General features: G+C 41.1%; 1 protein-coding gene across 3 annotated transcripts in view; it reads right to left on the bottom strand.

The window, feature by feature from the left end:
* Positions 1–25,129, bottom strand: part of LOC111159485 (RIC3 acetylcholine receptor chaperone) — a 63,181-nt gene extending 38,052 nt beyond the window's left edge. For 2 of the 3 annotated variants that reach the window (XM_022521994.1, XM_022521995.1), the window contains exon 1: positions 24,991–25,114. In XM_022521994.1, coding sequence (XP_022377702.1) covers positions 24,991–25,114 — 124 coding nt within the window. Of the gene's footprint in view, positions 1–24,990 lie in introns of all 3 variants that reach the window. The other variant, XM_022521997.1, reaches the window with a different exon arrangement.
* Between the last annotated feature and the right edge of the window lie 379 nt (positions 25,130–25,508).

The raw sequence follows: 25,508 nt of genomic DNA, 5'->3' as shown, positions 1-25,508 counted from the left end.
ATACCTATTCTCCTGAAACTGTTCCAAAAAATAGAAATGGGAAGAAAACTTCCAAACTCATTTTATGAGGCCAGCATCACCTTGATCCTAAAACCAGACAAAGACTCCATCAAAAAGGAGAATTACAGACCAATATCCCTGATGAGCGTGGAATCAAAAATTCCCACCAAAATACTAGCCAATAGGATCCAAACGTACATTAAAAGGACTATTCACCATGACCAAGTGGGATTTATTCCTAGGCTCCAAGTTTGGTTCAACATCAGCAAATCAATCAATGTGATACAATACATTAGTAAAAGAAAAAGATCCATATGATACTCTTAATAGATGAAGAAAAAGCATTTGACAAAGTACAGCATCCTTTTTTGATCAAAACCCTTCAGTGTAGAGATAGAGGGTACATACCTCGATATCATAAAAGCCGTCTATGAAAAATCCACAGCAACTATCATTCTCAATGGGGAAAAACCGAGAGCTTTTCTCCTAAAGTCAGGCACACTGCAGGGATGTCCACCATGACCACTGCTATTCAACATAGTACTAGAAGTCCTAGTCTCGGCAATCAGACAACAAAAAGAAATAAGAGGCATCTGAATTGGCAAAAAGGAAGTCAAACTCCCACTCTTTGCAGATGATATGATACTTTATGTGGAAAACCTAAGGACTCCACTCCAAAATGCTAGAACTCATACAGGAATTCAGTAAAGTGTCAGGATATAAAATCAGTGCCCAAAATCAGTTGCATTTCTATACACCAACAACAAGACAGAAAAAAGAGAAATTAAGGAGTCAATCCCACTTACAATTGCACCCAAAACTGTAATACCTAGGAATAAATCTAACCAAAGAGGCAAAGAATCTGTACTCAGAAACTATAAAGTACTCATGAAAGAAACTGAGGAAGACATAAAGAAATGGAAAAACGTCCCATGTTCATGGATTGGAAGAACAAATATTGTGAAAATGTCTATGCTATGTAGAGCAGTCTAAACATTTAATGCAATCCCGATCAAAATACCATCAACTTTTTTCAGAGAAATGGGACAAATAATCCTAAAATCTATATGGAACCATAAAAGGCCCCGAATAGCCAGAGGAATGTTGAAAAAGAAAACCAAAGCTGGCGGCATCACAATTCCAGACTTTAAGCTCTATTACAAAGCTGTAATCATCAAGACAGTATGGTACTGGCACAAAAATAGACACACAGATCAATGCAACAGAATAGAGAGCCCAGAAATGGAGCCTCAACTCTATGGTCACCTAAATCTTCGACAAAGCAATAAAGAATGTGCAGTGGAAAAAAGTCTCTTCGACAAATGGTGTTGGGAAAATTGGACAGGCATATGCAGAAGAATGAAACTGGACCATTTCCTTACACCACACACAAAAACAGACTCAAAATGGATGAGAAACCTCAATGTGAGAGCCAAATCCATCAAAGTTCCCGAGGAGAACACAAGCAGCAACCTCTTCGATTTCAGTCACAGCAACTTCTTCCTAGACACATCACCAAAGGCAAGGGAAGCAAGGGCGAAAATGCGCTATTAGGACTTCATCATGATCAAAAGCATTTGCACAGCAAAGAAAACAGTCAACAAAACCAAAAGACAACTGACAGAATGGGAGAAGATATTTGCAAGTGATATATCAGATAAAGGGCTAGTATCCAAAAACTATAAAGAACTTAGCAAACTCAATACCCAAAGAACAAATAATCCAATCAAGAATGGGCAGAAGACATGAACAGACATTTCCGCAAAGAAGACATCCAAATGGCCAATAGACACATGAAAAAGTGCTCAACATCACTCGGCATCAGGGAAATACAAATCAAAACCACAGTGCGATACCACCTTGTACCTGTCAGAATGGCTAAAATTAACAAGTCAGAAAATGACAGGTGTTGGTGAGAATTCGGAGAAAGGGGAACCCTTCTACACTGTTGGTGTGAATACAAGCTCATGCAGCCACTCTGGAAAACAGTATGAAGGTACTTCGAAAAGTTGAAAATAGAGCTACCCTATGACCCAGCAATTGCACTACTGGGTATTTACCCCAAAGATACAAATGTAGTGATCCAAAGGGGCACATACACCCGAATGTTTATAGCATCAATGTCCACAACAGCCAAACTATGGAAAGAACCTAGATGTCCATCAACAGATGAATGGATATAGAAGATGTGGTATATATACAATGGAATACTATACAGCTATCAAGAAACCCAAAACCTTAACATTTGCAATGACGTGGATGGAACTAGAGGGTATTATGCTAAGTGAAATAAGTCAACCAGAGAAAGACAATTATCATATCATCTCACTGATATGAGGAATTGGAGAAACAAGACAGAGGATCATGGGGGAAAGGTGGGAAAAATGAAATAAGATGAAACCAGAGAGGGAGACAAACCATGAGACTCTTTTTAATTTTTTTTTTTAATTTATTTGACAGACAGAGATCACAAGTAGGCAGAGAGGCAGGCAGAGAGAGGGGAGGAAGCAGACTCCCTGCTGAGCAGAGAGCCCGATGCGGGGCTCGATCCCAGGACTCTGGGATCATGACTTGAGCCGAAGGCAGAGGCTTTAACCCACTGAGCCACCCAGGCGCCCCATGAGACTCTTTTTAAAAAAATTTTTGTTTTTTTAATTTCTTTTCAGTGTTCCAGAATTCATTGTTTATGCACTACACCCAGTGCTCCATGCAATACGTGCCCTCCATAATACCCACCACCAGGCTCACTCAACCTCCCACCCCATAAGAGACTCTTAATCTCAGGAAACAAACTGAAGGTTGTTTGAGGGGAGGGGGATGGGAAGAGTAGCTGGGTGATGGACACTGAGGAGGGTATGTGCTATGGTGAGTACTGTGAATTGTGTAAGACTTATGAATCACAGACTTGTATCCCTGAAACAAATAATACATTATATGTTAATAAAAAAAAAAGAATACCACAAACAGAGCTAAAATAGATGACAGACAAGGAAAAGCTCCTGCAACATCCAAAATTGACAAGAGATAAGGACTGACATGAATTGACAATTGACAAGAATAGACTAGGAATTTCTACAATTTGATATAAAAGTCACAAGAAACCAACAGAAAAATGGTCAGAAGTTATGGGTAGGGAACCTACAGAAAAAGAAGCTGAAATGATTAGCAAGTAAATGAAGAGACAATCAAATTCAAAATAAAAGCAATGAGTAAAGTATAAATTGAAATAATCAGATAGCATTGCTCATACCGATCTGAAGGGCAAAAATTAGAAGGGTAGACAATAGCAAAGGCTGGCAAAGATGTTGGGAAGACGGTAAATAGATACAGCCATTCTGCTAGGATATCTTAGTGACATCAAGTATGTCTGCGTCCTAGGTGATCCAGTGATTCCACTCTGGTGGACCAATTTCAGAGAAATTCTCAAATAGGATGGTCTATGTGCAAATTACAGACTTTATAGACCCATGTAAGAATGTTTGCTGTGACAGTAATATAGCAGGGAACTTGAAGTAACTTTGATTTCAATAACTGGAATAATGGAATTCTATATGCTTTTAGAAATCACACTTTAGATGTACCTACAGCAACATGAATACATCTTAAAAAGCATGACATGAGTAAAAAGCAAATACCATTATGTAAGCTGAAGACATCATAATTATACAATATATTGTTCAAGCAAATATGTAGGTATGGGGACATAAACACAGAGTAGGTACATATGAATGGGAAAGAGAATGGGCATGTGGATTGAAGGTAAAGGGTTAAAAAGAAAAGAACAAGAAAGAAAACTTGCACTCGTGATGTTAACAAGGGGCTATAAGTCAACTACCTTTAAGTCAACTCTGTTTTTGAAGTGAGAAAGAAAGTGGGTAGGCAGGCAGGGAGGTAAAACAGCTAGCCACTACTAGGTTTAGAAGCTGCCTTCTACCTTGTATCCCTTTCTCAGCCAACTCCACTCCAATAATCTTCCTTTCCCTCCTAATACTAACTTTGGAGGACATGAAAACTACAGGAAGAAGTGCTTTTTAAGAGGACAGCAACAAAAGCAGAGCTTCAGATGTAGAAGGAAACCAGGTCAACACTCCTCATTCTCGGTGCTGGCGACTATTGTAGCTATTAAATCGTCAAGGATCTTAATATAGTAAATGGTGAGTAAAGGCTTTAAGGCTATAATGCACCTTTAAAAAATGCCTAGCCAGCATCCAAGAAGCTAACCTTTCTCTTGAGAGAACTGGATATATCAGATGGCTAGTGTTCAATAAACTAGATTTAATATTTATAGTAATATATGTTATTGAACTTCATTACATTGTACTGAGAACAAGTCTCCAAAACTTGGTATAAAACAAAAAAATTAGAAATAAAAGTCTGGTAATGGCACAAAAAGTATTTTTTGCATTTCTAAAATTAAAAAATGAAAAAGAAATGATGACAATTCTAAACACTACCCATCTCTCCTCAAAACTTTTATAGACTGTTAGCCAGGAAGATTTACAGGACACCTATTTTTTTTTTAAAGATTTTATTTATTTATTTATTTGTCAGAGAGAGAGAGAGAGAGAGAGAGAGAGAGCGCACGCACAAGCAGGCAGAGAGGCAGGCAGAGGCAGAGAGAGAAGCAGGCTTCCCACCAAGCAAGGAGCCTGATGTAGGACTCGATCCCAGGACACTGGGATCACGACCCGAGCCAAAGGCAGCGGCTCAACCGACTGAGCCACCCAGGTGCCCCTACAGGACAGCTATTATATTCAGGTGCATTATATGCATAGGTTCGAGTGAGTCACAAATAAAATAGAAAAAATAGTTCCCACATTGAACCATGCTTTTTAAAAAATAGTATATTCAAAACAAACATGAAGAAAAACAGACAGGGTATCATGGACCTTATTACTAGATAAACCAAACGTCTAAGCATTCGAAGAATACAAAGAGGAAAGAAAGAGGAGTCAAATGGAATCAGTCACTGAAGGGAATGAGACACAGAATAAAGAAGCAAAAGCATGCCAGGAGGAAAGAAGAACTCTGCAACAGGAAAGAGATGAGAACAAAGAAATAAGAACAAAGAATAAAGAAGGCTAACTACCAAATTAGTTTGGTTCCATTTGGGGAAGTAACAAGAGATAAGGAGAGGGAAGTGGAGGTGGAGGGTTTAAATGCTAATGTGTGGTGGATAAATTTGATACTAGGGTCTAAGATCAAGGAAATGATCTTAGGGTACCTGAAAGGGATTAAAGCTAGCATTTGAGTACAAATTTGAGTACAAATTTTTTTTTCTTTCTTTTTTTTTTTCTGTGTCCCTCAGAGCTATTGCATACTCATTGACATTGTCAGACACCCCCACCATCTAGAGCATCGGACACAGGTCCCAGCAGGAGCCCTGGGCAGCGCACTCCGCTTTCTTCAGATGCAGCCTGGCCCCAGGCCTGCCAAGCTTCCAGTCTCTGGCCCCGCACAGCCCCCTCCCGCAAAACAGCTCAGGCCCACGCACTCCCAACAGCAGTCAGCCTCGCTGTGGCACACATCCATGTGTGGTCACACACAGGCACTCTGTGCGTGCGCGCACGCGTGCGCACACACACACACACACACAGAGGCACACTGCACACATACACGCACACACACACAGGCACTCTGCATACGCACGCACACACACATAAAGGCACGCTGCGCATGTACACGTACACGCACACACAGGCACTCTGCGCACGCACACACACACACACAGGCACACTGCACGTACACGCACGCACACACAGGCATGCTGTGTGCACGCACACACACACAGGCACTCTGCGCACGTATGTGCACACACACAGGCATGCTGCGTGCACACGCGCACACACACACAGACACTGTGCACGCACACACACACACACACAGAGGGACTCTGCGTACGTACACGCACACACAGGCACTCTGCGCAAGCACGCGCACACGCACACAGGCACGCTGTGCATGTACACGCACACACGCACAGGCACGCTGTGTGCATGCACACACACACACACACACAGGCATGCTGTGTGCACACGCACACACACACACAGAGAAAGGGGTTTGAGAAAGCAACAAGGCAGTAATTAAGCTCTGAGATGTTAAGGGCCTGAGGTGCTGGCTATGGCTATAAAGAGGAAGAACAGATCCAAGGGCTCTGAGCATGGAATGATCAGCAGCACTGAATATTGAATAGAATATAGAGCTAATGAGGGAAAGGGTCCGAAAACCCCAAGGTTAGGAGTTTAATATACTAAGAGAAGATAATGGAAAAACTGGGTGGGCTTATGACAAGGGGAAGACTGAGTACATATTTTTCACATGCTAAGTTCCAAGTGTTGGTGGCGCATTCAGAAGAACTTTTTATTAGGCTACAGTTAGGCTTGAGAAGAAAACCTAAATGAAAAGTTAATTAAAAAAAATAAAATGAGTGAACTATTCCCATATTAAAAGTGTTGGTGGGGGGGCGCCTGGGTGGCTCAGTGGGTTAAAGCCTCTGCCTTCAGCTCAAGTCATGATCCCAGGGTCCTGGGATTGAGCCCCGAATCGGGCTGTTTCCCTTCCTCTCTCTCTGCCTGCCTCTCTGCCTACTTGTGATCTTTGTCTGTCAAATAAATAAATAAATAATAAAAATAAAATAAAAATTAAAAAAGATCACCGAGGAAGTAGAAACAATCATCAGAAGTTATTATCAACAGTTATATGACAATAAGTTAAGCAACCTAGATGAAATGGATGCATTCCTGGAAAACTATAAACTCCCAAAATTGAACCAGAAAGAAATTGACAACCTGAATAGACCAATATCTAGTAATGAGATTGAAGCAGTGATCAAAAACCTTCAAAAAACAAGAGCCCAGGACCTGATGGATTCCCTGGGGAATTCTACCAAACTTTCAAAGAAGAAATAACACCTATTCTCCTGAAGGTGTTTCAAAAAATTGAAGCAGAAGGAAAACTTCCAGACTCTTTTAATGAAGCCAGCATTACCCTGATCCCCAAACCAGGCAAAGACCACACCAAAAAGGAGAATTTCAGACCAATATCACTGATGAATATGGATACGAAGATTCTCAACAAGATCCTAGCAAACAGGATCCAAAAGCACATTAAAAAGATTATCCACCCTGACCAGGTGGGATTCATCCCTGGGTTACAAGGATGGTTCAACATTCGCAAATCAATCAATGTGATAGAACAAATCAATAAGAGAAGAGAGAAGAACCACATGGTCCTCTCAATTGATGCAGAAAAAGCATTTGACAAAATCCAGCACCCGTTCCTGATTAAAATGCTTCAAAGTATAGGGATAGAGGGAACATTCCTGAACTTCATAAAATCTATCTATGAAAGACCCACAGCAAATATCATCCTCAATGGGAAAAAGCTCACAGCCTTCCCGTTGAGATCAGGAACACGATAAGGATGCCCACTCTCACCACTCTTGTTCAACATAGTATTAGAAGTCCTAGCAACAGCAATCAGACAACAAAGAGAAATAAAAGGTATCCAAATTGGCAATGAAGAAGTCAAACTCTCTCTCTTCGCAGATGACGTGATACTTTATATGGAAAACCCAAAAGACTCCAACCCCAAATTACTAGAACTCATACAGCAATTCAGTAACGTGGCAGGATACAAAGTCAATGTACAGAAATCAGTGGCTTTCTTATACAATAACAATGAAAATACAGAAAGGGAAATTAGAGAATTGATTCCATTTACTATAGCACCAAGAACCATAAGATAGCTGGGAATAAACCTAACCAAAGAGGTAAAGGATCTGTACTCGAAGAACTACAGAACACTCATGAAAGAAATTGAAGAAGACACAAAAAGATGGAAGACCATTCCATGCTCTTGGATCGGAAGAATAAACATTGTTAAAATGTCTATACTGCCTAGAGCAATCTATACTTTTAATGCCATTCTGATCAAAATTCCACCGGTATTTTTCAAAGAGCTGGAGCAAATAATCCTAAAATTTTTTTTTTAAAGATTTTATTTATTTATTTGTCAGAGAGAGAGGGAGAGAGAGCGAGCACAGGCAGACAGAATGGCAGGCAGAGGCAGAGGGAGAAGCAGGCCCCCCGATGAGCAAGGAGCCCGATGTGGGACTGGATCCCAGGACGCTGGGATCATGACCTGAGCCGAAGGCAGCTGCTTAACCAACTGAGCCACCCAGGCGTCCCAAATAATCCTAAAATTTGTATGGAATCAGAAGAGACCCTGAATTGCTAAGGAAATGTTGAAAAAGAAAAATAAAACTGCGGCATCACGTTACCTGATTTCAAGCTTTACTACAAAGCTGTGATCACCAAGACAGCATGGTCCTGGCATAAAAACAGACACATAGACCAGTAGAACAGAGTAGAGAGCCCAGATATGGACCCTCAACTCTATGGTCAAATAATCTTCGACAAAGCAGGAAAAAATATACAGTGGAAAAAAGACAGTCTCTTCAATAAATGGTGCTCGGAAAATTGGACAGCTATATGTAGAAGAATGAAACTCGACCATTCTCTTACACCGTACACAAAGATAAACTCAAAATGGATAAAAGACCTCAACGTGAGACAGGAATCCATCAGAATCCTAGAGGAGAACATAGGCAGTAACCTCTTCAATATCAGCCACAGCAAATTCTTTCAAGATATGTCTCCAAAGGCAAAGGAAACAAAAGCAAAAATGAACTTTTGGGACTTCATCAAGATCAAAAGCAAAGCAAACAGTCAACAAAACAAAGAGGCAACCCACGGAACGGGAGAAGATATTTGCAAATGACAGTACAGACAAAAGGTTGATATCCAGGATCTATAAAGAACTTCTCAAACTCAACAAACACAAAACAGATAATCATATCAAAAAATGGGCAGAAGATATGAACAGACACTTCTCCAATGAAGACATACAAATGGCTATCAGACACATGAAAAAATGTTCATCATCACTAGCCATCAGGGAGATTCAAATTAAAACCACATTGAGATACCACATTACACCAGTTAGAATGGCCAAAATTAGCAAGACAGGAAACAACGTGTGTTGGAGAGGATGTGGAGAAAGGGGAACCCTCTTACACTGTTGGTGGAAATGCAAGTTGGTGCAGCCACTTTGCAGAACAGTGTGGAGATTCCTTAAGAAATTAAAAATAGAGCTTCCCTATGGCCCTGCAATTACACTACTGGGTATTTACCCCAAAGATACAGATGTAGTGAAAAGAAGGGCCATCTGTACCCCAATGTTTATAGCAGCAATGGCCACGGTCGCCAAACTGTGGAAAGAACCAAGATGCCCTTCAACAGACGAATGGATAAGGAAGATGTGGTCCATATACACTATGGAGTATGATGCCTCCATCAGAAAGGATGAATACCCAACTTTTGTAGCAACATGGACAGGACTGGAAGAGATTATGCTGAGTGAAATAAGTCAAGCAGAGAGAGTCAATTATCATATGGTTTCACTTATTTGTAGAGCATAACAAATAACATGGAGGACATAGGGAGATGGAGAGGAGAAGGGAGTTGAGGCAAATTGGAAGGGGAGGTGAACCATGAGAGACTATGGACTCTGAAAAATAACCTGAGGGTTTTGAAGGGGCAGGGGGTGGGAGGTTGGGGGAATCAGGTGGTTGGTACTAGGGAGGGCACGGATTGCATGGAGCACTGGGTGTGGTGCAAAAACAATGAATTCTGTTACACTGAAAAGAAATTTAAAAAATGAAACAAAAACAAAACAAAACAAAAATAAAATAAAAAAAGATGAAAGGTTCTTAATAGACATTTCTCCAAAGAAGATATACAAATGGCCAATAAACACATGAAAAGATGTACAACACCAATAGTCATCAAAGAAATGCAAATTAAACCCACAATGAGATACACTGTATTACACCCACTAGCATGCAATTAAAAAAAGATAATAAAGTATTGGCAAGGATGTCAAGAAAATGGAATTCTCATACTCTGCTGGTGGGAATGTACAAAAGTGTATTCACTTTGAAAAACAGCCTGGCAGTTCTTCAAGAGGGTAAACAAAGTTTCCATATGACCCAACAATTCTACTCTTAGGTATATACCCAAGAAGAATATGCTGACACAAAAACTTGTACAAAAATGTTCATAGCAGCGTTATTCATACTTATCAAAAAGTCCATCAGCTGACAATAAATGAGTAAGTACAATGTGGTATACCCATGCAATGGAATATTACTTGGCTATAAGAAGAATGAAGTACTGTAAATGCTACAATATGGATGAACTTTGCGAACAATATGCTAAGTAAGAAAAGAAAGAAAGAAAGAAAGAAAGAAAGAAAGAGCCAGTCATGCAAGACCATAAGTTACATGAGTCCATGAATATGAAATGTCCAGTACAGGTAAATCTATGGAGACAGAAAGTGGTTGCTTGGGCTGAGGGGTGGGGGGTGGGGGGGAGGGGGAGAAGAGTGACCGCTAATGGGTATGGAGTTCTTTGTGTGTATGTAGGATGGGTGATAAAAATGTCCTAAAATTGATTGTGGTGATAGCTGCAGAACTCAGAATATATTAAAAACCACTGACAATTTAAACTTTAAATAGATAAACTGCCTGGTATGTGAATTATATCTCAAAGTTTTTAAAAAAAATTATCTAGTCTAACCACCTGAGTTCAATACCCTCACCTTCTGTAAGTGGAGGTCCTGACTTTGCTGAATACCATCAAACAGGAAATTCAGTAGTGCCCCCAGGAAGCTCACGCCACCTCTGAACAGCTCGTTAGGATAGTATTCTTTATATTGAGTTAATGAGTGAGTAATGGGAAGAAGAAAGGAAATAAAATGTAGGGTTTCCAACAGCAACACTGAATGTGATATGGCAAGAAGTAGGGAAACAACTAATGAAAGAGCTTGTAGACTGGAATCAAAGAGGAGCCGAAAAGTGGAGGAATACTATTTTCAAAGATTAGAGAAGGAATTGAAGAGCAATGGAACAGATAGGCTAGGTGGTAAAAATAGGTTTTATATCACAGGAGAAATCTCAGCATTTTTTTTTTTTAAGATTTTATTTATTTATTTGACAGAGAGAGATCACAAGCAGGCAGAGAGGCAGGCAGAGAGAGAGGAGGAAGCAGGCTCCCTGCTGAGCAGAAAGCCCGATATGGGGCTCGATCCCAGGACTCCGAGATCATGACCTGAGCCGAAGGCAGCGGCTTAACCCACTGAGCCACCCAGGCGCCCCGAAATCTCAGCATTTTGTATTTTGTATAATATTTCACAGAATTCACTACTGAACAATTAGTGTGCCAGTCACAGAGATTAAAGTGATAAATAAAACAGAGGCGCCTGGGTGGTGCAGTCATTTAAGGGTCCGATTCTTGGTTTTGGCTCAGTCATGATCTCAGGGTCGTGGGATCAAGCCCCACCCACATCCTGCTCTGTGCTCAGCTCGAAGTCTGCTTGAGATTCTCTTTCCTTCTCCTTCTGCCCCTCCCAGTTGTGGGCACATGCTCTCTCCCCCTTCCCTAAAATAAACAAATCTTTTTAAAAAATGATAAAACACAGCCCCTATCTTTAAATTAAAGGGTTTACAGATGAGCAATATAGTTCCAGCAACAAGGCAACTGTGCCTTAACCATCAAATCCAATAGCTTTTCCCCTCAGGTCTCACTCTTAAGACTTAACTGTAATACAAGAAAGTGATATCACATACTACTCATTCAATAAAAATGGGATTAATCTGAATAAATCTTTGTCAAAGTCTCCTGCCTTAATTTCAACGGCACACCACACTCCTGGGCTCTTCTTTTCCAACTGACTGGTCTTCCAACCTATTCTTTCTCAGTCTCATGCACAGGTTCTTCTTTAATCTTCTCCCTGAGATCTTTGTCTCAACATGTCTTCAAAGATTTTATTTATTTATTTGACAGAGATCACAAGTAGGCAGAGAGGCAGGCAGAGAAAGAGGGGGAAGCAGGCTCCTTGCCGAGCAGAGAGCCCTGGGATCATGACCTGAGCCTAAAGCAGAGGCTTTAACCCACTGAGCCACCCAGGAGCCCCTGTCTCAACATGTTTTTTCTCATCCTTTTTCCTTTGACGAATTCATTCATTCTCATGGATCCATTTTAAGTTCCAAAATGTACAGCTCTAGCTCTTTTTCCCCTCAAGCTTCTGTCTCTTATCTCTAAATTCCATTAGTATATACATCCTTTTGTTGGACTATCATGTCAAACCTAAAAATGAAACTCATTTCATCTTCTAAAACCTGCTTTCCTCCTGTGGTTTTGTGTGGTGTTTTTGTTTGGTTGTTTGGTTGGTTGGCTGGTTTTTTTTATTTGTTTTGTTTTTATTTTTTTAAAGACTTTATTTATTTATTTGACAGACAGAGATCACAAGTAGGTAGAGAGGCAGGCAGAGAGAGAGAGGGAAGCAGGCTATGTGGGGCTCGATCCCAGTATCCTGGGACCATGACCTGAGCTGAAGGCAGAGGCCCAACCCACTGAGCAACCCAGGCGCCCCAGGGCTGTTTTTTTTTTTTTAATAGAGTCATTCTCTCAGACCTTTAGGCTTAAGACCTATAACCTCTGCCACCTGTGATCAAGAAAATTCTTGGGATGGTAGGCTAGGGTCAGAATGCTCAATTTGGAAGAGATTTTTTTTTTCCTGTAAAGTTAACTGCCCTCAGCAGGGAACCATTTCACCTCTTGGCTCTTAGTACCACATTTCTTAGCAACTGAACCCAGAAAGTTTAGAAATTCAATGGCTATAAAACATTTGGAAATAATTTTTTTAAAAAGAAATTTTTAACTAGACATCTCAAGTGAAATACTACAAGTGTACAAAAAAGTATAAATGATAATGGATGAGCACTTGTACACCTGCCTACCAGAGATGTAACTGCAAGACATGTGTACTCTCAGAACATCAACTTTATACTTTACTATGTTAAGTATGTATTCACAAACTACATGTCCTGAGTTTTAAAACTTTATATTATGAACAGACAGTAGTGACAGTCGTATAGCAATATGAACATACTGAATGTCGCTGAACTATAAACCTAATGGTTAAAATTATAAATTTATATTATGTATATTTTACATATCGCAATTTTTAAAAAAGATCTTTATATTATATCATACTATACTCATTCTTCTGCAACTTCCTTTTCTGTCATTTTTCTGGTGGGGATTAATACGTGGCCCAGAAATGCAGCATGTTGATTTGATATGTGTAGCTCTACAGTTCATTCACTCAAACTGCCATATAGCATCTCCTAGTATGTTCATTATTACAGTTTATTCACCTCATCCCAAGCTGATGAATATTTAGGTTATTTTCTATTTTTCACTATTATAAATGTTCTACTTTATATCTATATTACAAAGAGGATTTGTGGCTTTAAAAAAAAATGTTTAAAAAAACAGCTCAAGAGGGGCACCTGGGAGGCTCAAGTCATGATCCTGGAGTTCTAGGATCAAGCCCTATGTCAGGCTCCCTGCTCAGCAGGGAAATCTGCTTCTACCTCTCCCTCTGCTTCTCCCCCCACCCTACCCCTTCCTCTCTCTCTCAAATACATAAAAAAAAAAAAAAAGAAAGACAAAAACAAAACCAACCAGCTCAAGAGATCAGAGTATTAAAAGATATTAGAACATGAAAATTGCACTTTTCAAAATAGAAAACAGCTGTGTTCACTATCTGCATATGCACTTAAGTATTCTCTAAAATGGGACTTGACTAAATCCTAATTATTTATTGAACATTTTCCCCATATTTAGGTTTATTTAATTATTAAAATTTCACCTAGCATATCATTTAAGCTAGACTACAAACTTAATGGATTTTAAAGAATGAAGCTCTACTTTCCCTTGTTAACAACCATCCTTATTGCTAAAAACAAAAACTCTGAAACTGTTAACAAAAGAGCTTTCTGAAAGCAGCATTACGCCATCTGCAACATTTCATTCTTAAGACAAATCAATAAAGAACTGGATGTGTTTATGTTTGATTACCACAGTTTAAGAAAGATCCTTATGGGCCAATTCCTTAAGATATGTAAGCTTCTCCCTAAATACTGTGGAAATTCTTTTTTTTTTTTTTAAGATTTTATTTATTTATTTAACAGAGAGATCACAAGTAGGCAGAGGCAGGCAGAGGCAGGCAGAGGGCGGGGGGGTGGGGGGGAAGCAAGCTCCCCGCAGAGCGGAAAGCCCGACATGGGGCTCTATCCCAGGACCCTGAGATCATGACCTGAGCCAAAGGCAAAAGCTTAACCCACTGAGCCACCCAGGTGCCCCAATACTGAGGAAATTCTAGAGACCAAATTTAATTCAGCATTACTTGAAGTGGAGCCTGGGACCACAGCTGACTGCATCAGTCTCCTCCAGGGGCCCCTCATCTTGTTACATTCTCCTTCTACCTCAAGCTGTGCTCTACCCACCACAGCTTTGATATTTTCTGCTAGCTTAACCAGAACGTTTCTTCCTCTTTTACCAACCTCCCTACTCCCAAATCAAGCTACATACTGTTAGATACTTGTGTGTCTAAGTTGATTAGCACAGGGCTTAGTCCATATACCTTACGCATGTTAATTATTACTGTTTTGTTAGGAGTCACTTTCCTAAAGCATAATTCTAGTGGGTCTTGCCATTTCTCCGATCAAAAGCTTTCAGTGGTTCCCACTGAGGACAAGAGACTGTTACACAGGAGGCAGTGAAGTGAGTAAAATCAGTGCTATCTTCTCAGAGTTATTAGGATATTGGCTGGGACTCCAACTATCTAAGTGGAGGTTAAATGAACCTTTTTTTTTTTTTCTTTTAAAGATTTTATTTATATGAGAGAGAGAAAGAGAGAGAGAGAAAGAGAGAGATAGAGAGAGAGCATGAGCAGGGGGAGGGGCAGAGAGAGAAGCAGACTCTTCCCTGAGCAGGGAGCCCAATGCAGGCTCGATCCTAGGACTCTGGGATCATTATCTGAGCTGAAGGCAGATACTTAATGGACTGATCCACCCAGATGCCCCTACATGAGCCTTTCTAGAGCTCATCTGCGTCATCTGTAAAATGGATATAACTGGGGTTGTTAACAAGGATTGTAAAGGGTTATTAGAAGGATTACAGACTAGGGGACCCTGGGTAGCTCAGTCTGTTAAATGTCTGCTTTTGGCTGAGGTCCTGATCCCAGGGTCCTGGGACTGAGCTGCATGTCACGGTCTCTGCTCAGCGAGGAGCCTACTTCTCCCTCTGCCTGCCACTCTGCCTGCTAGTGTTTGTACGTGTGTGCAAGTGCACCGCCCCTCTCTCTTTCTCTGTCAAGTAAATAAAACCTTTACCAAAAAGGATTACAGATTATATATCATATACAGTGCACCCTGCATGCACAGTGGGTATTTAACAAATTCTGGTTTTGCCTTCCTGATAAACTAAATTTCTAAACAACTAAATTCTATAATCTGGTCCAAAAGTACCTCTTCATATTTCTTTCACATTACATATTCCTGATTCAGCCTAACTAGACTTCTCGCCATGCTCTGAGCCTTGTCATTTTTTACCTCTAAGCCTTTGCTTTTTGCTAACTCCAGTGGTTGTGCTTTTCTCTCCAACTCCACACGTCTAAATCTAGCTTATCCTTCAGGGCCCAGGTCAAATATTGCCCACAACACCTATGCTTTTTCTCATGTCACTCCCATGTACTTGGAACATACCCCTTGAACCTCTTTAATTGCACTTATTAGAACTGGTTTTATTAAAAAGTTGTATTTATATGCCTTACAGCCTCTATCTGAATGGACTGAGAAACAGAAATAGATAAAATCTTCCACTAAGTACTATTTCCACCCAATTGTATTCAGTACTGACTAAAACCTATAAATCCTATTAGAGCCCCAGAAAAGATGCGTCTGACAACCAGAAGTGGATCTGGCCTGGTACTATCAGCTAGGCCTTGGTGTTGATATGAGCTGGCTTAGCACTCAGTTAGGTCTTGGTGTTCTCCTGTTAAATGTGAGCAATTTCAGATCAACATTAAACAAAGCCATTCTATGACCACCATGGATCAAGATGAAAGAATCCATAATCTGCCTGAACAGTGACAAAACATGAATACTCTCCAAGCTAAAAAAATATCAAATAGCCCCCATTCCCTGATGAGTGGCTGCTGCTTCATCATGAATTATAGCTTCAGCCTTTCTCTAATTCTTTTCTCCCTTTAGATAAACTCTATTAAGATACCCACCCACAGAATTTGCCTCACTTCCTGACAGGACCCAGAGCAAAGCCCCACATCCTTAAACCTTCTTCAAAATCACTCAACACATGCCCACATCCTATAATAAAGCTTTTCAAACAATCTTACTGTGATGTTGCATGCTTCCCTATGGTGTGCATTCTCCCTTGCTACGAGTAATAAATCAACTTCTTTAATTATAGGCATTCTTTGTGTTCTGTGGCTGAAGGACAAACTATGAACTTCTTGAATAAAAGTCTAGTGTCTTCTCTGCACTTGGGCCCCCTACAGGGTATGCTCTGGGTCTTGCATGCTGTATACTTGCTGAATTGATCTTGATGACTTATACTGGGCCTGCTGGCATTTGCTGGAATCTCAAGACCCAGCAAAGTTACTCTCAGGACTAAAAATAATTGTTTACTTCATTATGCTGAGTGGTTTTTAGATATGCGAATAGAAAATGGCGGTCAGGGTGCCTGGTAAAGGTGCTCCACACCCACAACTATGCTCCACACTCACTCCTCTAGAAGTTCCTGAACTTGAAAAAGTGACTAATTTACATGTATTCACAGGCTCTCAAATTGTCTCCTCCCTTCTCTGATACTCTTTCAGAGCAGATACTTGAGGTTTCATTAGGAGAAAAGAAAAGGTAAGGGACAAAGATAATACATTTGTCCTCAAGCACTTATATACCAAAACAAAGAGCTAATTTAAGATAACAAGAAATTATATATGTATATGTAGTATATATGCATGTATATATACATACATGGACACATATCTATACATATATGTGTATCTATTTCCACATCTTAGTTCAACACTCAGTGGGCAGAACTCACCTGAGGAAAACAAGGTGACTTAAGAGCCTGAGCTATTTCAGAGAAACAGAGTCATTGGAGAGGTACTGGTAAGGAACCCTATTTATAATACTCAAAGTGAGTCATTCACTGGAAAACATGGGCAGGCAGGATCAGGAGGAGAGATGCCAGGTTGGACATTATTGTGGGAGTACGCCAGGATCCAACTATGGAGGTGGTAAGCAGGGCTCTCCTGAAGCCGACTCGTGCAAAGAAGCAGCATACAGTCATCTTGGAGGGCTTCAACTACTCTGACACCTGTCCGAAGTCTCAGTATGCTAACGTGGGAACCACTGACAAGTTCCTGACCTCACAGGCTGATGTTTTCATGTTACACAGGTACAGAAGTTGAGAGGAGGGGAACTACTTTGGCCAAAGAAAAAATTGGTTGATGAAATGAAAAGAGAACTGTAGGAGAAAGGGACCATGCCAACTCAGTATTTGTGGCAACAAAGTAGGGGTTGTGTGGCACTAGGAAGGCAGAATTAAGTTCTGAAACCCTATGACATGAGACCCTAAGAGGAAAGCTCTTAAAATGTATTGCGGCTTGGGCATTTCAAAAATTGTCAAGCAGATAAGAAAGGCAGAGGGGGAAAAAGCAGATGTATAGGTAGTTCTTCTAAAAGAACAGAGAAACAATGAACAAAAAGACACATACGTGAATGAGTGACAAGACTTGGAAGAACCACATGAGGCCAAGGTTCAAAATAAATTAAGATTTATAAAAAGCCTAGCTAAAGCAAAAGGAGCATTTTAGAGCAAAAAAAGGCAATTTACCTGATGATAAAACATAATGCCAAGGAAACAACTTCTGAACTTCTATTTTCCTTCTATATTCTCTATTAAAGGAGATACATTTTGGATTAAATGGAAGAGAATCAGCAATCCTAAAGACAAAAAGTTCCAGATGGATGAGGAGGAAAAGTCCTTCCACCAAGTAATTTCTACCAAGACTAGAAAACCTGCAAGAAGGTTCATTAAACTAAAAGAAAATTTTAAGCAATTATGTTGATAGAAAGAGGTAATTTTAAAGAATGGAGTAAGTGACTACTGTTTCGGTTTGCAAAAGGTCTATGGTGCACTTTTCACCTACAGAGAAGTGAGCACACTGTAGCTCTTCGACTAGAATCTAAAAAGGATTCTTCAGGAGATTGTGAGGAAGAAGGCAGAGTAGGAGGATCCTCAACGGAACCCGTGGATGCACAGGGAGATAACGCTCTGATCTGTGTGACTAACTCTGAAAATGACCCAAAGACTGGCGGAACAGTGCTTCCACATTTAATCCTAGAGGGAACTGAAGACAAAGGCCACATCAAAAAAGGGCAGAGGAGCAGAGCTGAGATTGGGAAACAAACCCAGGTAAGACTAACCACAAATGGAAAGCATGGAAAAGTTAAGAGGATCAGACCCCACACTAGGCTTTGGAGACCCACACTAGGAAGATGAATCCCCATTAACTTGGCTTTGGGGAAAAAAAAAATCAATGGAACTTAACTTCGCTTTTAAAATCAGCAGGGTTTAACTCTGGGTACTTTAAAAATTAACTGGCTTACCTACGTGGAAACCGAAGGGAGATAGGAAACTGAGTCCTTGCTCTAAAGCATAATAAATACTTGATTTTAAACACAGCATAGAAACAACAGTTTGAAAGTGCCTGAGGTACAAGTGAAGGAGATGTATTTACTATTCTGAGAAAATGTGCCGGAGGCGCCGGTATCTTCAGGAGACTCCCACAACAGAAGTGCTAGCAGGCGCCATTTCTCTTCCCTCCCCAAGCCCAGAGAGCCAGACACCTGCAAAAACTAGCACGAATACTCTCCACCTATTCTGCTAGCAACATGTGGGCAGCCCCACCTTCCCCTGCACGGCCTTGGCAGGCATCTCTCCAGAGCGGTTCCAGCCCCACCATACCTGCAAACAACCCCAGCAAGGACCAGCACCACTCCACAGTGAATTCTGTGCTGGGGTGAGTGAAAGCTAACCCCACACACCGGTGCCCCTGCAATTCCAGAAAGCCAAGCCTTTTCACTGACCACAAAAGGAGAAGCCCCTGCCTTCTGGTGTGTCTGCAACTATGACAAAGAGACCAAGCGCAGAAATAGAGACTGTGAACCCCCGCTCACCTATGTTCCAAAACAAAGTGAACAGTACAAAATGGACAGAACCAAGATGAGCAGCAATCAAAAAGAAAAAAAGGGGAAAAAAAAGCAGCTTAGGATTCTAATATACCAGAAGGCCAGCAAGTAAAATGCCAAAAATCTAAAGCAATCCTCAGGCTGCATTAAAAGAAGTACAGAGTTTTTAAAAGCAGAGGGGGTAAGGCAACAGGTTTGCTCCTGTTTCCACTTGCTATTATTTGCCTAGAGGGCTCTGTTGAGATACTTGGAACTACATCACATGAGGAATGGATGAACTCCTACACATGTCAACAGAGGAAAAAAGACTGAAGAAGGGGACATGATGCTAGTCTTCAAATCCCTGAACTCACCATCTTTCCCTTTTATTTATTTTCTTCCATTCCTACTTTGGTGAAGGGCATCAACATCTGTCTATTCACCTAAGCCAATAACCTGAGACTAATCCAAAATGGTTCCCTTCCTCTCATCTTCCAATTCTACTTAAAAATGGCTCTTGAGGGGCACCTGGGTGGCTCAGTCAGTTAAACGTCACACTCTTGATTTTGGCTCAGGTCATGATCTCAGGGTCGTGAGATCGAGCCCCAAGTTAGGCCTTGCACTTAGCGTGGGGTCTGCTTGAGACTGTCTCTCTCTCCATGCCCCTAACCCCCAACTCATGCACACACATGCACATGCACTCTCTCCCAAATAAATCTTTAAAAATGACTCTTAAAGAAACTGGAATTTCTGACATTAAATAAATTTTAAATCATAAAACATAAAAATAAAAACCAGAGAGATATAAAAAATAAAAATAAAAAGAGCTCTTAAAATTGTTCTCCTCCCTTTTACCCAATGGTGACAGCCTCCCCTGCTCTACTTCCTCCTTCCTCCAGTACCTTATATCACTTTGGGAATCTCTCTCAACTTCAGAGTGGTTAATCAGTAGTTAATCAGCATATTCTTTCTACCCCAAGCACTGCAAGTAAATTAAGTCACTAAAATGTATGGATAGTTTAGCAAAAACTACTTAGATAAGAGTAAGGTGGGAGTGAAGGAAGAGTTTAAAAGAAAAGACATGCTCCTTGTCTGGACAATGGAAGGTGAGAGGTGATGTATGGTGCTATTGCAACCACTGTTGCTATCCTGAGAGAGCAGGCAGAGGACAGAGCCAACTTGAGAAGGAACTTGGAAGTGAAATGCACACAGAAAATTAGAGCTGGAGCCCTGAAGAGACTGTGAATCTCTGGATCAAACAACACTAAAGGCCAGTTCTAACACATGCGCTTTTCACTGACACAAGCAATAAAGCCCCTTTTTGTCTTAAGACAGTTGAAGTTGAATTTTCTGTCATTTGTCATGAGGATCCTAACTCATGAGCTCAACAGCACTGACTTAATGATACTCACACGATCTCACCTGGAGTACTGTGACCATCTTTTCCTTAAAGAAATCCTCACAATGCAGCTCCTAGAGTGCTGCTAGGATGTCCTTTCTAAAACCAGACTGGAGGTTTCTCTTCTACTTACAAACTTAAAATGGCCTCTCCCACCTTTGAAATAAAATCCAAACCTCTTAAGTATGACAGAAAAAGAAAAAAGTCCTCACAGTTTGGTCCCTACCGACATCTCTGGTCTCATCTCTCATCAAAATGAAAAACTTTTCTTCTTCAAAGGACACCAGCAAGAAAGTGAAAACAACCCACTGAATCGGAGAAAATATTTGTAAATTATATATCTGCTAATAGATTTTTATCTAAAAAGCCCTTAAAACTCAACAATAAAAAGTAACCCAATTTAAAAATGGGCACAGGATCTGAATAAGGCATTTCTCCAAAGATGATATACAAATAGCCAATATACACACAAAAAGATGCTCAATGTCAAAGGTCATCAGGAAAATGCAAATAAAACCAAAATGAGATATTATTTCACACCGACTAGAATGCCTATGATCAAAAATGTTGGCAAGATGTGGAGAAACTAGAATACTTCCCCCTTGCTGGCAGAAATGTTAAATGGTGCAGGCACTATGGCAAACAGTCTAGCAGTTCCTCAAAAGATTAAAAACAGAGTAATCATATGACCCGGAAATGTCACTCTTCATTCCAGCCACAGTAAAATGCTCATATTTCCCAAATGTATATCCCTAAAAAAAATAAAAACATGTCCAAGTTTGTATTCAAATGTTAACAGCAGCATTATCTATAATAAAAAATATGAACAACCTGGGGTGCCTGGGTGGCTCAGTTGGTTAAGCTGCTGCCTTCAGCTCAGGTCATGATCTCAGGGTCCCAGAATCGAAGCCCACATCGGGCTCCTTGCTGAGTGGGGAGCCTGCCTATCCCCTGCCTGCCATTCCCCCTGCTTGTGCTTGCTCTCTCCCCCTCTTTCTGTCAAATTAAAAAAAAAAAAAAAATATATATATATATATATATATGTATATATATATATATATATATATATATAAAAAACAACCCAAATGTCCATGTCCATCAGCAGATGAATGGATAAATAAAATGTGGTATAGCCACACAATGGAATATTATTCAGCCATTTAAAAGTAATGAAGTACTGGGATGCCCGGCTGGCACAGTCTGTTAGGTGGCCTTGCCTTAGATCATGAGATCAAGGCCCGCGTCAGGCTCTGCACGCAATGTGAAGTCTGCTTGGGTTTCTCTCTCCTTCTCCCTCTGCTCCTCCCCCTCACTCTCTCTAAAATAAACCTTAAAAAAATAATGAAGTATGTATACATGCTATAGCATGGATGAACCTTAAAAACATGCTGAGCAAAAGAAGCTAGTCACAAAAGATCACATATTGTAGAATTCCATTTATATGAATTTCCAGAACAGGAAAATTTATACTGATAGAAAGTAGATTAGTAGTTACCTAGGGCTGAAGGGGGGTGGGGTGTGTTGGAGGGTGATGGCTAAAGAATGTGGGGATTTTAGCGGGCGGTGGAGGTGCGGTAGAAAAATGTTCAAACACTGATTGTGGTGATGGTTGCACAACTCTGAATATAATAAACCCCACTGAACTGTACACTTTAAATGGGTGAACTGTATGTGAATTATATCTCAAGAAAGCTGTTGGGGGGGAAAAAAGGACTCTCCTGCTCTAGGACACCGGTAAAACTGACAATTCTAACCGTGACTCCTCACTGTTCCATGCAAGGACTTTGAGTACATGCAACTGACACTTATGCACTTATTTTTTGTCTTTTTTCCTCTACTAAACTGTGATCCTCAAGGAGAGATTTGGCTCATTTTTCTTAGAATCCATGGTTATCTGTATACTGTGTATACACTATGTGAAAGAGTACATCATAAGTATTTACTAAAAGACTGTCTTAAGGGCTGTCATGTGGAAAAGGGACTGTACTTGTTGTACATACTCCAATAGGAAGAAAAGTTTCAAGAGTTTTCAAATAACTGGGGTTGTTTCTTTCTCTAAAACAAGTGTTTCAGGGTTCTGTGAATTCTCAGACTTGATACTCAAATTCTGAATATATGTGAATATATGTGAATTTTTTTAGGGAGAAACTCTTTCATCAGATTCTCAAAGGGATATATAAACCCAAAATGGTTAGGAATCACGGTTTTTAAAATGTCAGCACACTGGTACAGGGATTTTAAGTAATATATTTTTTATTGAAGTATAGTTGACATACAATGTTACCTTAGTTTCATACGTATAACACAGTCCTTCTATAGCTCTATACATTATTGTGCTTACCACGAGTATAGCTACCAACTATCACAATATGATACTATGACAACACCACTGACTATACTCCTTATGTTGTACTTTTATCCACCTGACTTACTCATTTCATAACTGGAAGCCTGTATCTCCCACTCCTCTTCACCCATTTTGTCCATTCCCCCACCACCCCTCGCATTTGGCAACCATCAGTTCTCTCTATATATGGGTCTATTTCTGGTTTTGTTTGTTCATTTATTTTTTAGATTCCATTTATAAGTGAAATCACATAGTATTTGTCTTTTTCTGACTTATTTCACTCAGCATAATACACTCTAAGTCCATCCAAGGGCATAGAGTTTAGTTAGCAAAATTTCAATTACTGAAATATATCATTTAGGAGAAGTTTTTCTCTAGATTATATCCTTTGGTAACTAAGGCAAAAAGAATTCACAATATTAGTAGCTTCGTAAACTTGAATTATTCACTTAAAAATATTTATCAGCTGCCATTTTAGGCAGGTGCTAAAGAAATAGTGATAAAGGAGACCAAGCCACTGCCCTCATGAAACTTACATTCTTGAAGGTAGACACAGAAAGACTAAATAAGAACATTTCATATCATATAATAATTCCTTCAAGAAGGAAAACAGAACAACATGAAGGAACAAGGAAGAATGAGGGTCAAGTTATCTCAGCTAGGGTTGGTAAGGAAAGTCTCTGAGAAGGTTACATTTGAGTAGAAACTAATGAGAAGGCAGCTGAGGGAAGAACACTCTAGGAATAAGGAGAACAGAAAGTGCAAAGAATCTAAGATGAGAACATCAAAAATCAGCTCTTGAGTTCTCAAGGGAAAAAACCATTTAATCTCTGTACAACATTCAGAAGAGTATCTCCCACTCACATTCAATAGAACTTATTCAACATAATTCAGCATAATGGAATTCAATTCAGTAAGATATTGTTTTAGAAAAATCTTTATTGCTCAAGATCATGAATTAATCCTCAAGGCAGTATCATTAGACAAAATTAGTAAAACCTTTGGAATTTTGTAATAAGGCAGAAAGAAAAAAAGATAACATAATTTTTTAGAAGTCTCTTCCGGGTAGATAGTTTTGCAAGTATAAAGTTTATCAAGCACATTCTCTCAAGAGGATTCTCGGTTCAATCTGTCCTCTACCCGGAGAGCTTAGTGCTTTGCATCTGCAGTATTTCTATGATGTGCAAAAGAGTGGAACAACAGTCAGTGTGCACAGATTACAGGGAAGTGGACTTCAGTTCAAAAGGAGCTGTCCAATAATCGAAAGGCTGAACATCAGTGGAAGTGTTTGGAGACTAAAACCATCCTCAAGGGTATTACAGAGATAACCTACAGTAGAACGTTACCAGTAGAACTTCAGGGGTTACAGAGAATTGTTCTAGTTCCTTCTCTCAGCCTGGACATCCATCCCTCTACACCTGTTATGTAAAAGCCCCTGAACCCGACCAAAAAGGTGGATTTGTAAACACCACATACACCATACCAATAACAAAGAATTAGCAAACACTTGAGGGGAATGTAGGAATTCTTTCGTCTCAGTAATTGAAGTTCGAATTAAAATCTTCAAGTTGTATTTAAAAAGGCACAAAGACAGCCTGAATTGGCGCGCTGGAAGTAAGTACACAATGACTTCAGATTAAGAACAGCAATGTCAGTTGACTTGACTTCTTACAAAAGCACGACACAAGACACAAAGCACACGGAAACCCCAGAGACGGGAGTCCAAGCGGGAGCCCTCCGAACTCAGAGCACTTGGGCAGATGAGACAGCTGAGGGAAGCCAGTGAGGGGAAGAGGGAAAGACTGCGAACAACGGGTGAGCGAGAGGCCACCTGGAGGGTGCCCAGGCACCCACGCCTGCATCCCCAGCCCTTCCTGCTGCAAAAGGTCGGGAGGAACCAGGCGCCCCATGGAGTCTGCCGCTGTCCGCTGACGCTAAGGGGACCGCGAGGCTTGGCACCTCCCAAACACCGCTCCGTCAGCCCTCTCTAGCCCGTTCGGAGGAGACCTCGAGCCCCTCTCCCTGGAGCAGCGTTCTCCGTACACTCAGAGGGAGCTAGCCTCCACTTACCTTCCGGCACCGGCGGCGGCTCCTGCCGCTTTCCGCGGGATAGGAAGGCTTTGGGCAGCAGCAGCGACACAGCCAGGACGAGCCCCGAGGCCAGGGCCACCCTCTGCACAGTGGAGTACGCCATGGCCGCCGCCCTCACCACAGGTGCAGACGCCAGCCGGAACCGGAACCGCAGCGCCGGCGGCCTCCTCCGACCGAACCGCGAGTTGCACGGACGGCGACGCGCAAGGGACAAGTGCGCGAAGCCCCCGCACGGCCGTACCCCGTTTCCGTACTCACACCGGCACCCTCGGGTCTGGGTCAGCTGGAAACCCCTCTCTCTCCGCACCCCGCGGTGCCATCTCCCCCTGCCCCGGGGCTGGCGGTCGTGCCCTTTCTTCGCCGTATCCCGCTGGCCGCCCTGCTCGCCGTCCGCCCCGACCACGCCGCCGAGCCCCTTACCGCAAGCAGCGCCCTCCGCTCCCAGCCAGCCTCCGTCCGCAGCCAAACGGGAAAATGCTAAAGCGAACGCCTAATGA

Source organism: Enhydra lutris, unplaced genomic scaffold (genome assembly GCF_002288905.1).
Source record: "Enhydra lutris kenyoni isolate GAN:26980312 unplaced genomic scaffold, ASM228890v2 scaffoldscaffold68, whole genome shotgun sequence".
In the NCBI taxonomy this organism is placed as follows: domain Eukaryota; kingdom Metazoa; phylum Chordata; class Mammalia; order Carnivora; family Mustelidae; genus Enhydra; species Enhydra lutris.
Note: the sequence above shows the minus strand (reverse complement) of the source record. Positions and strands in the feature narration are given on the sequence as shown.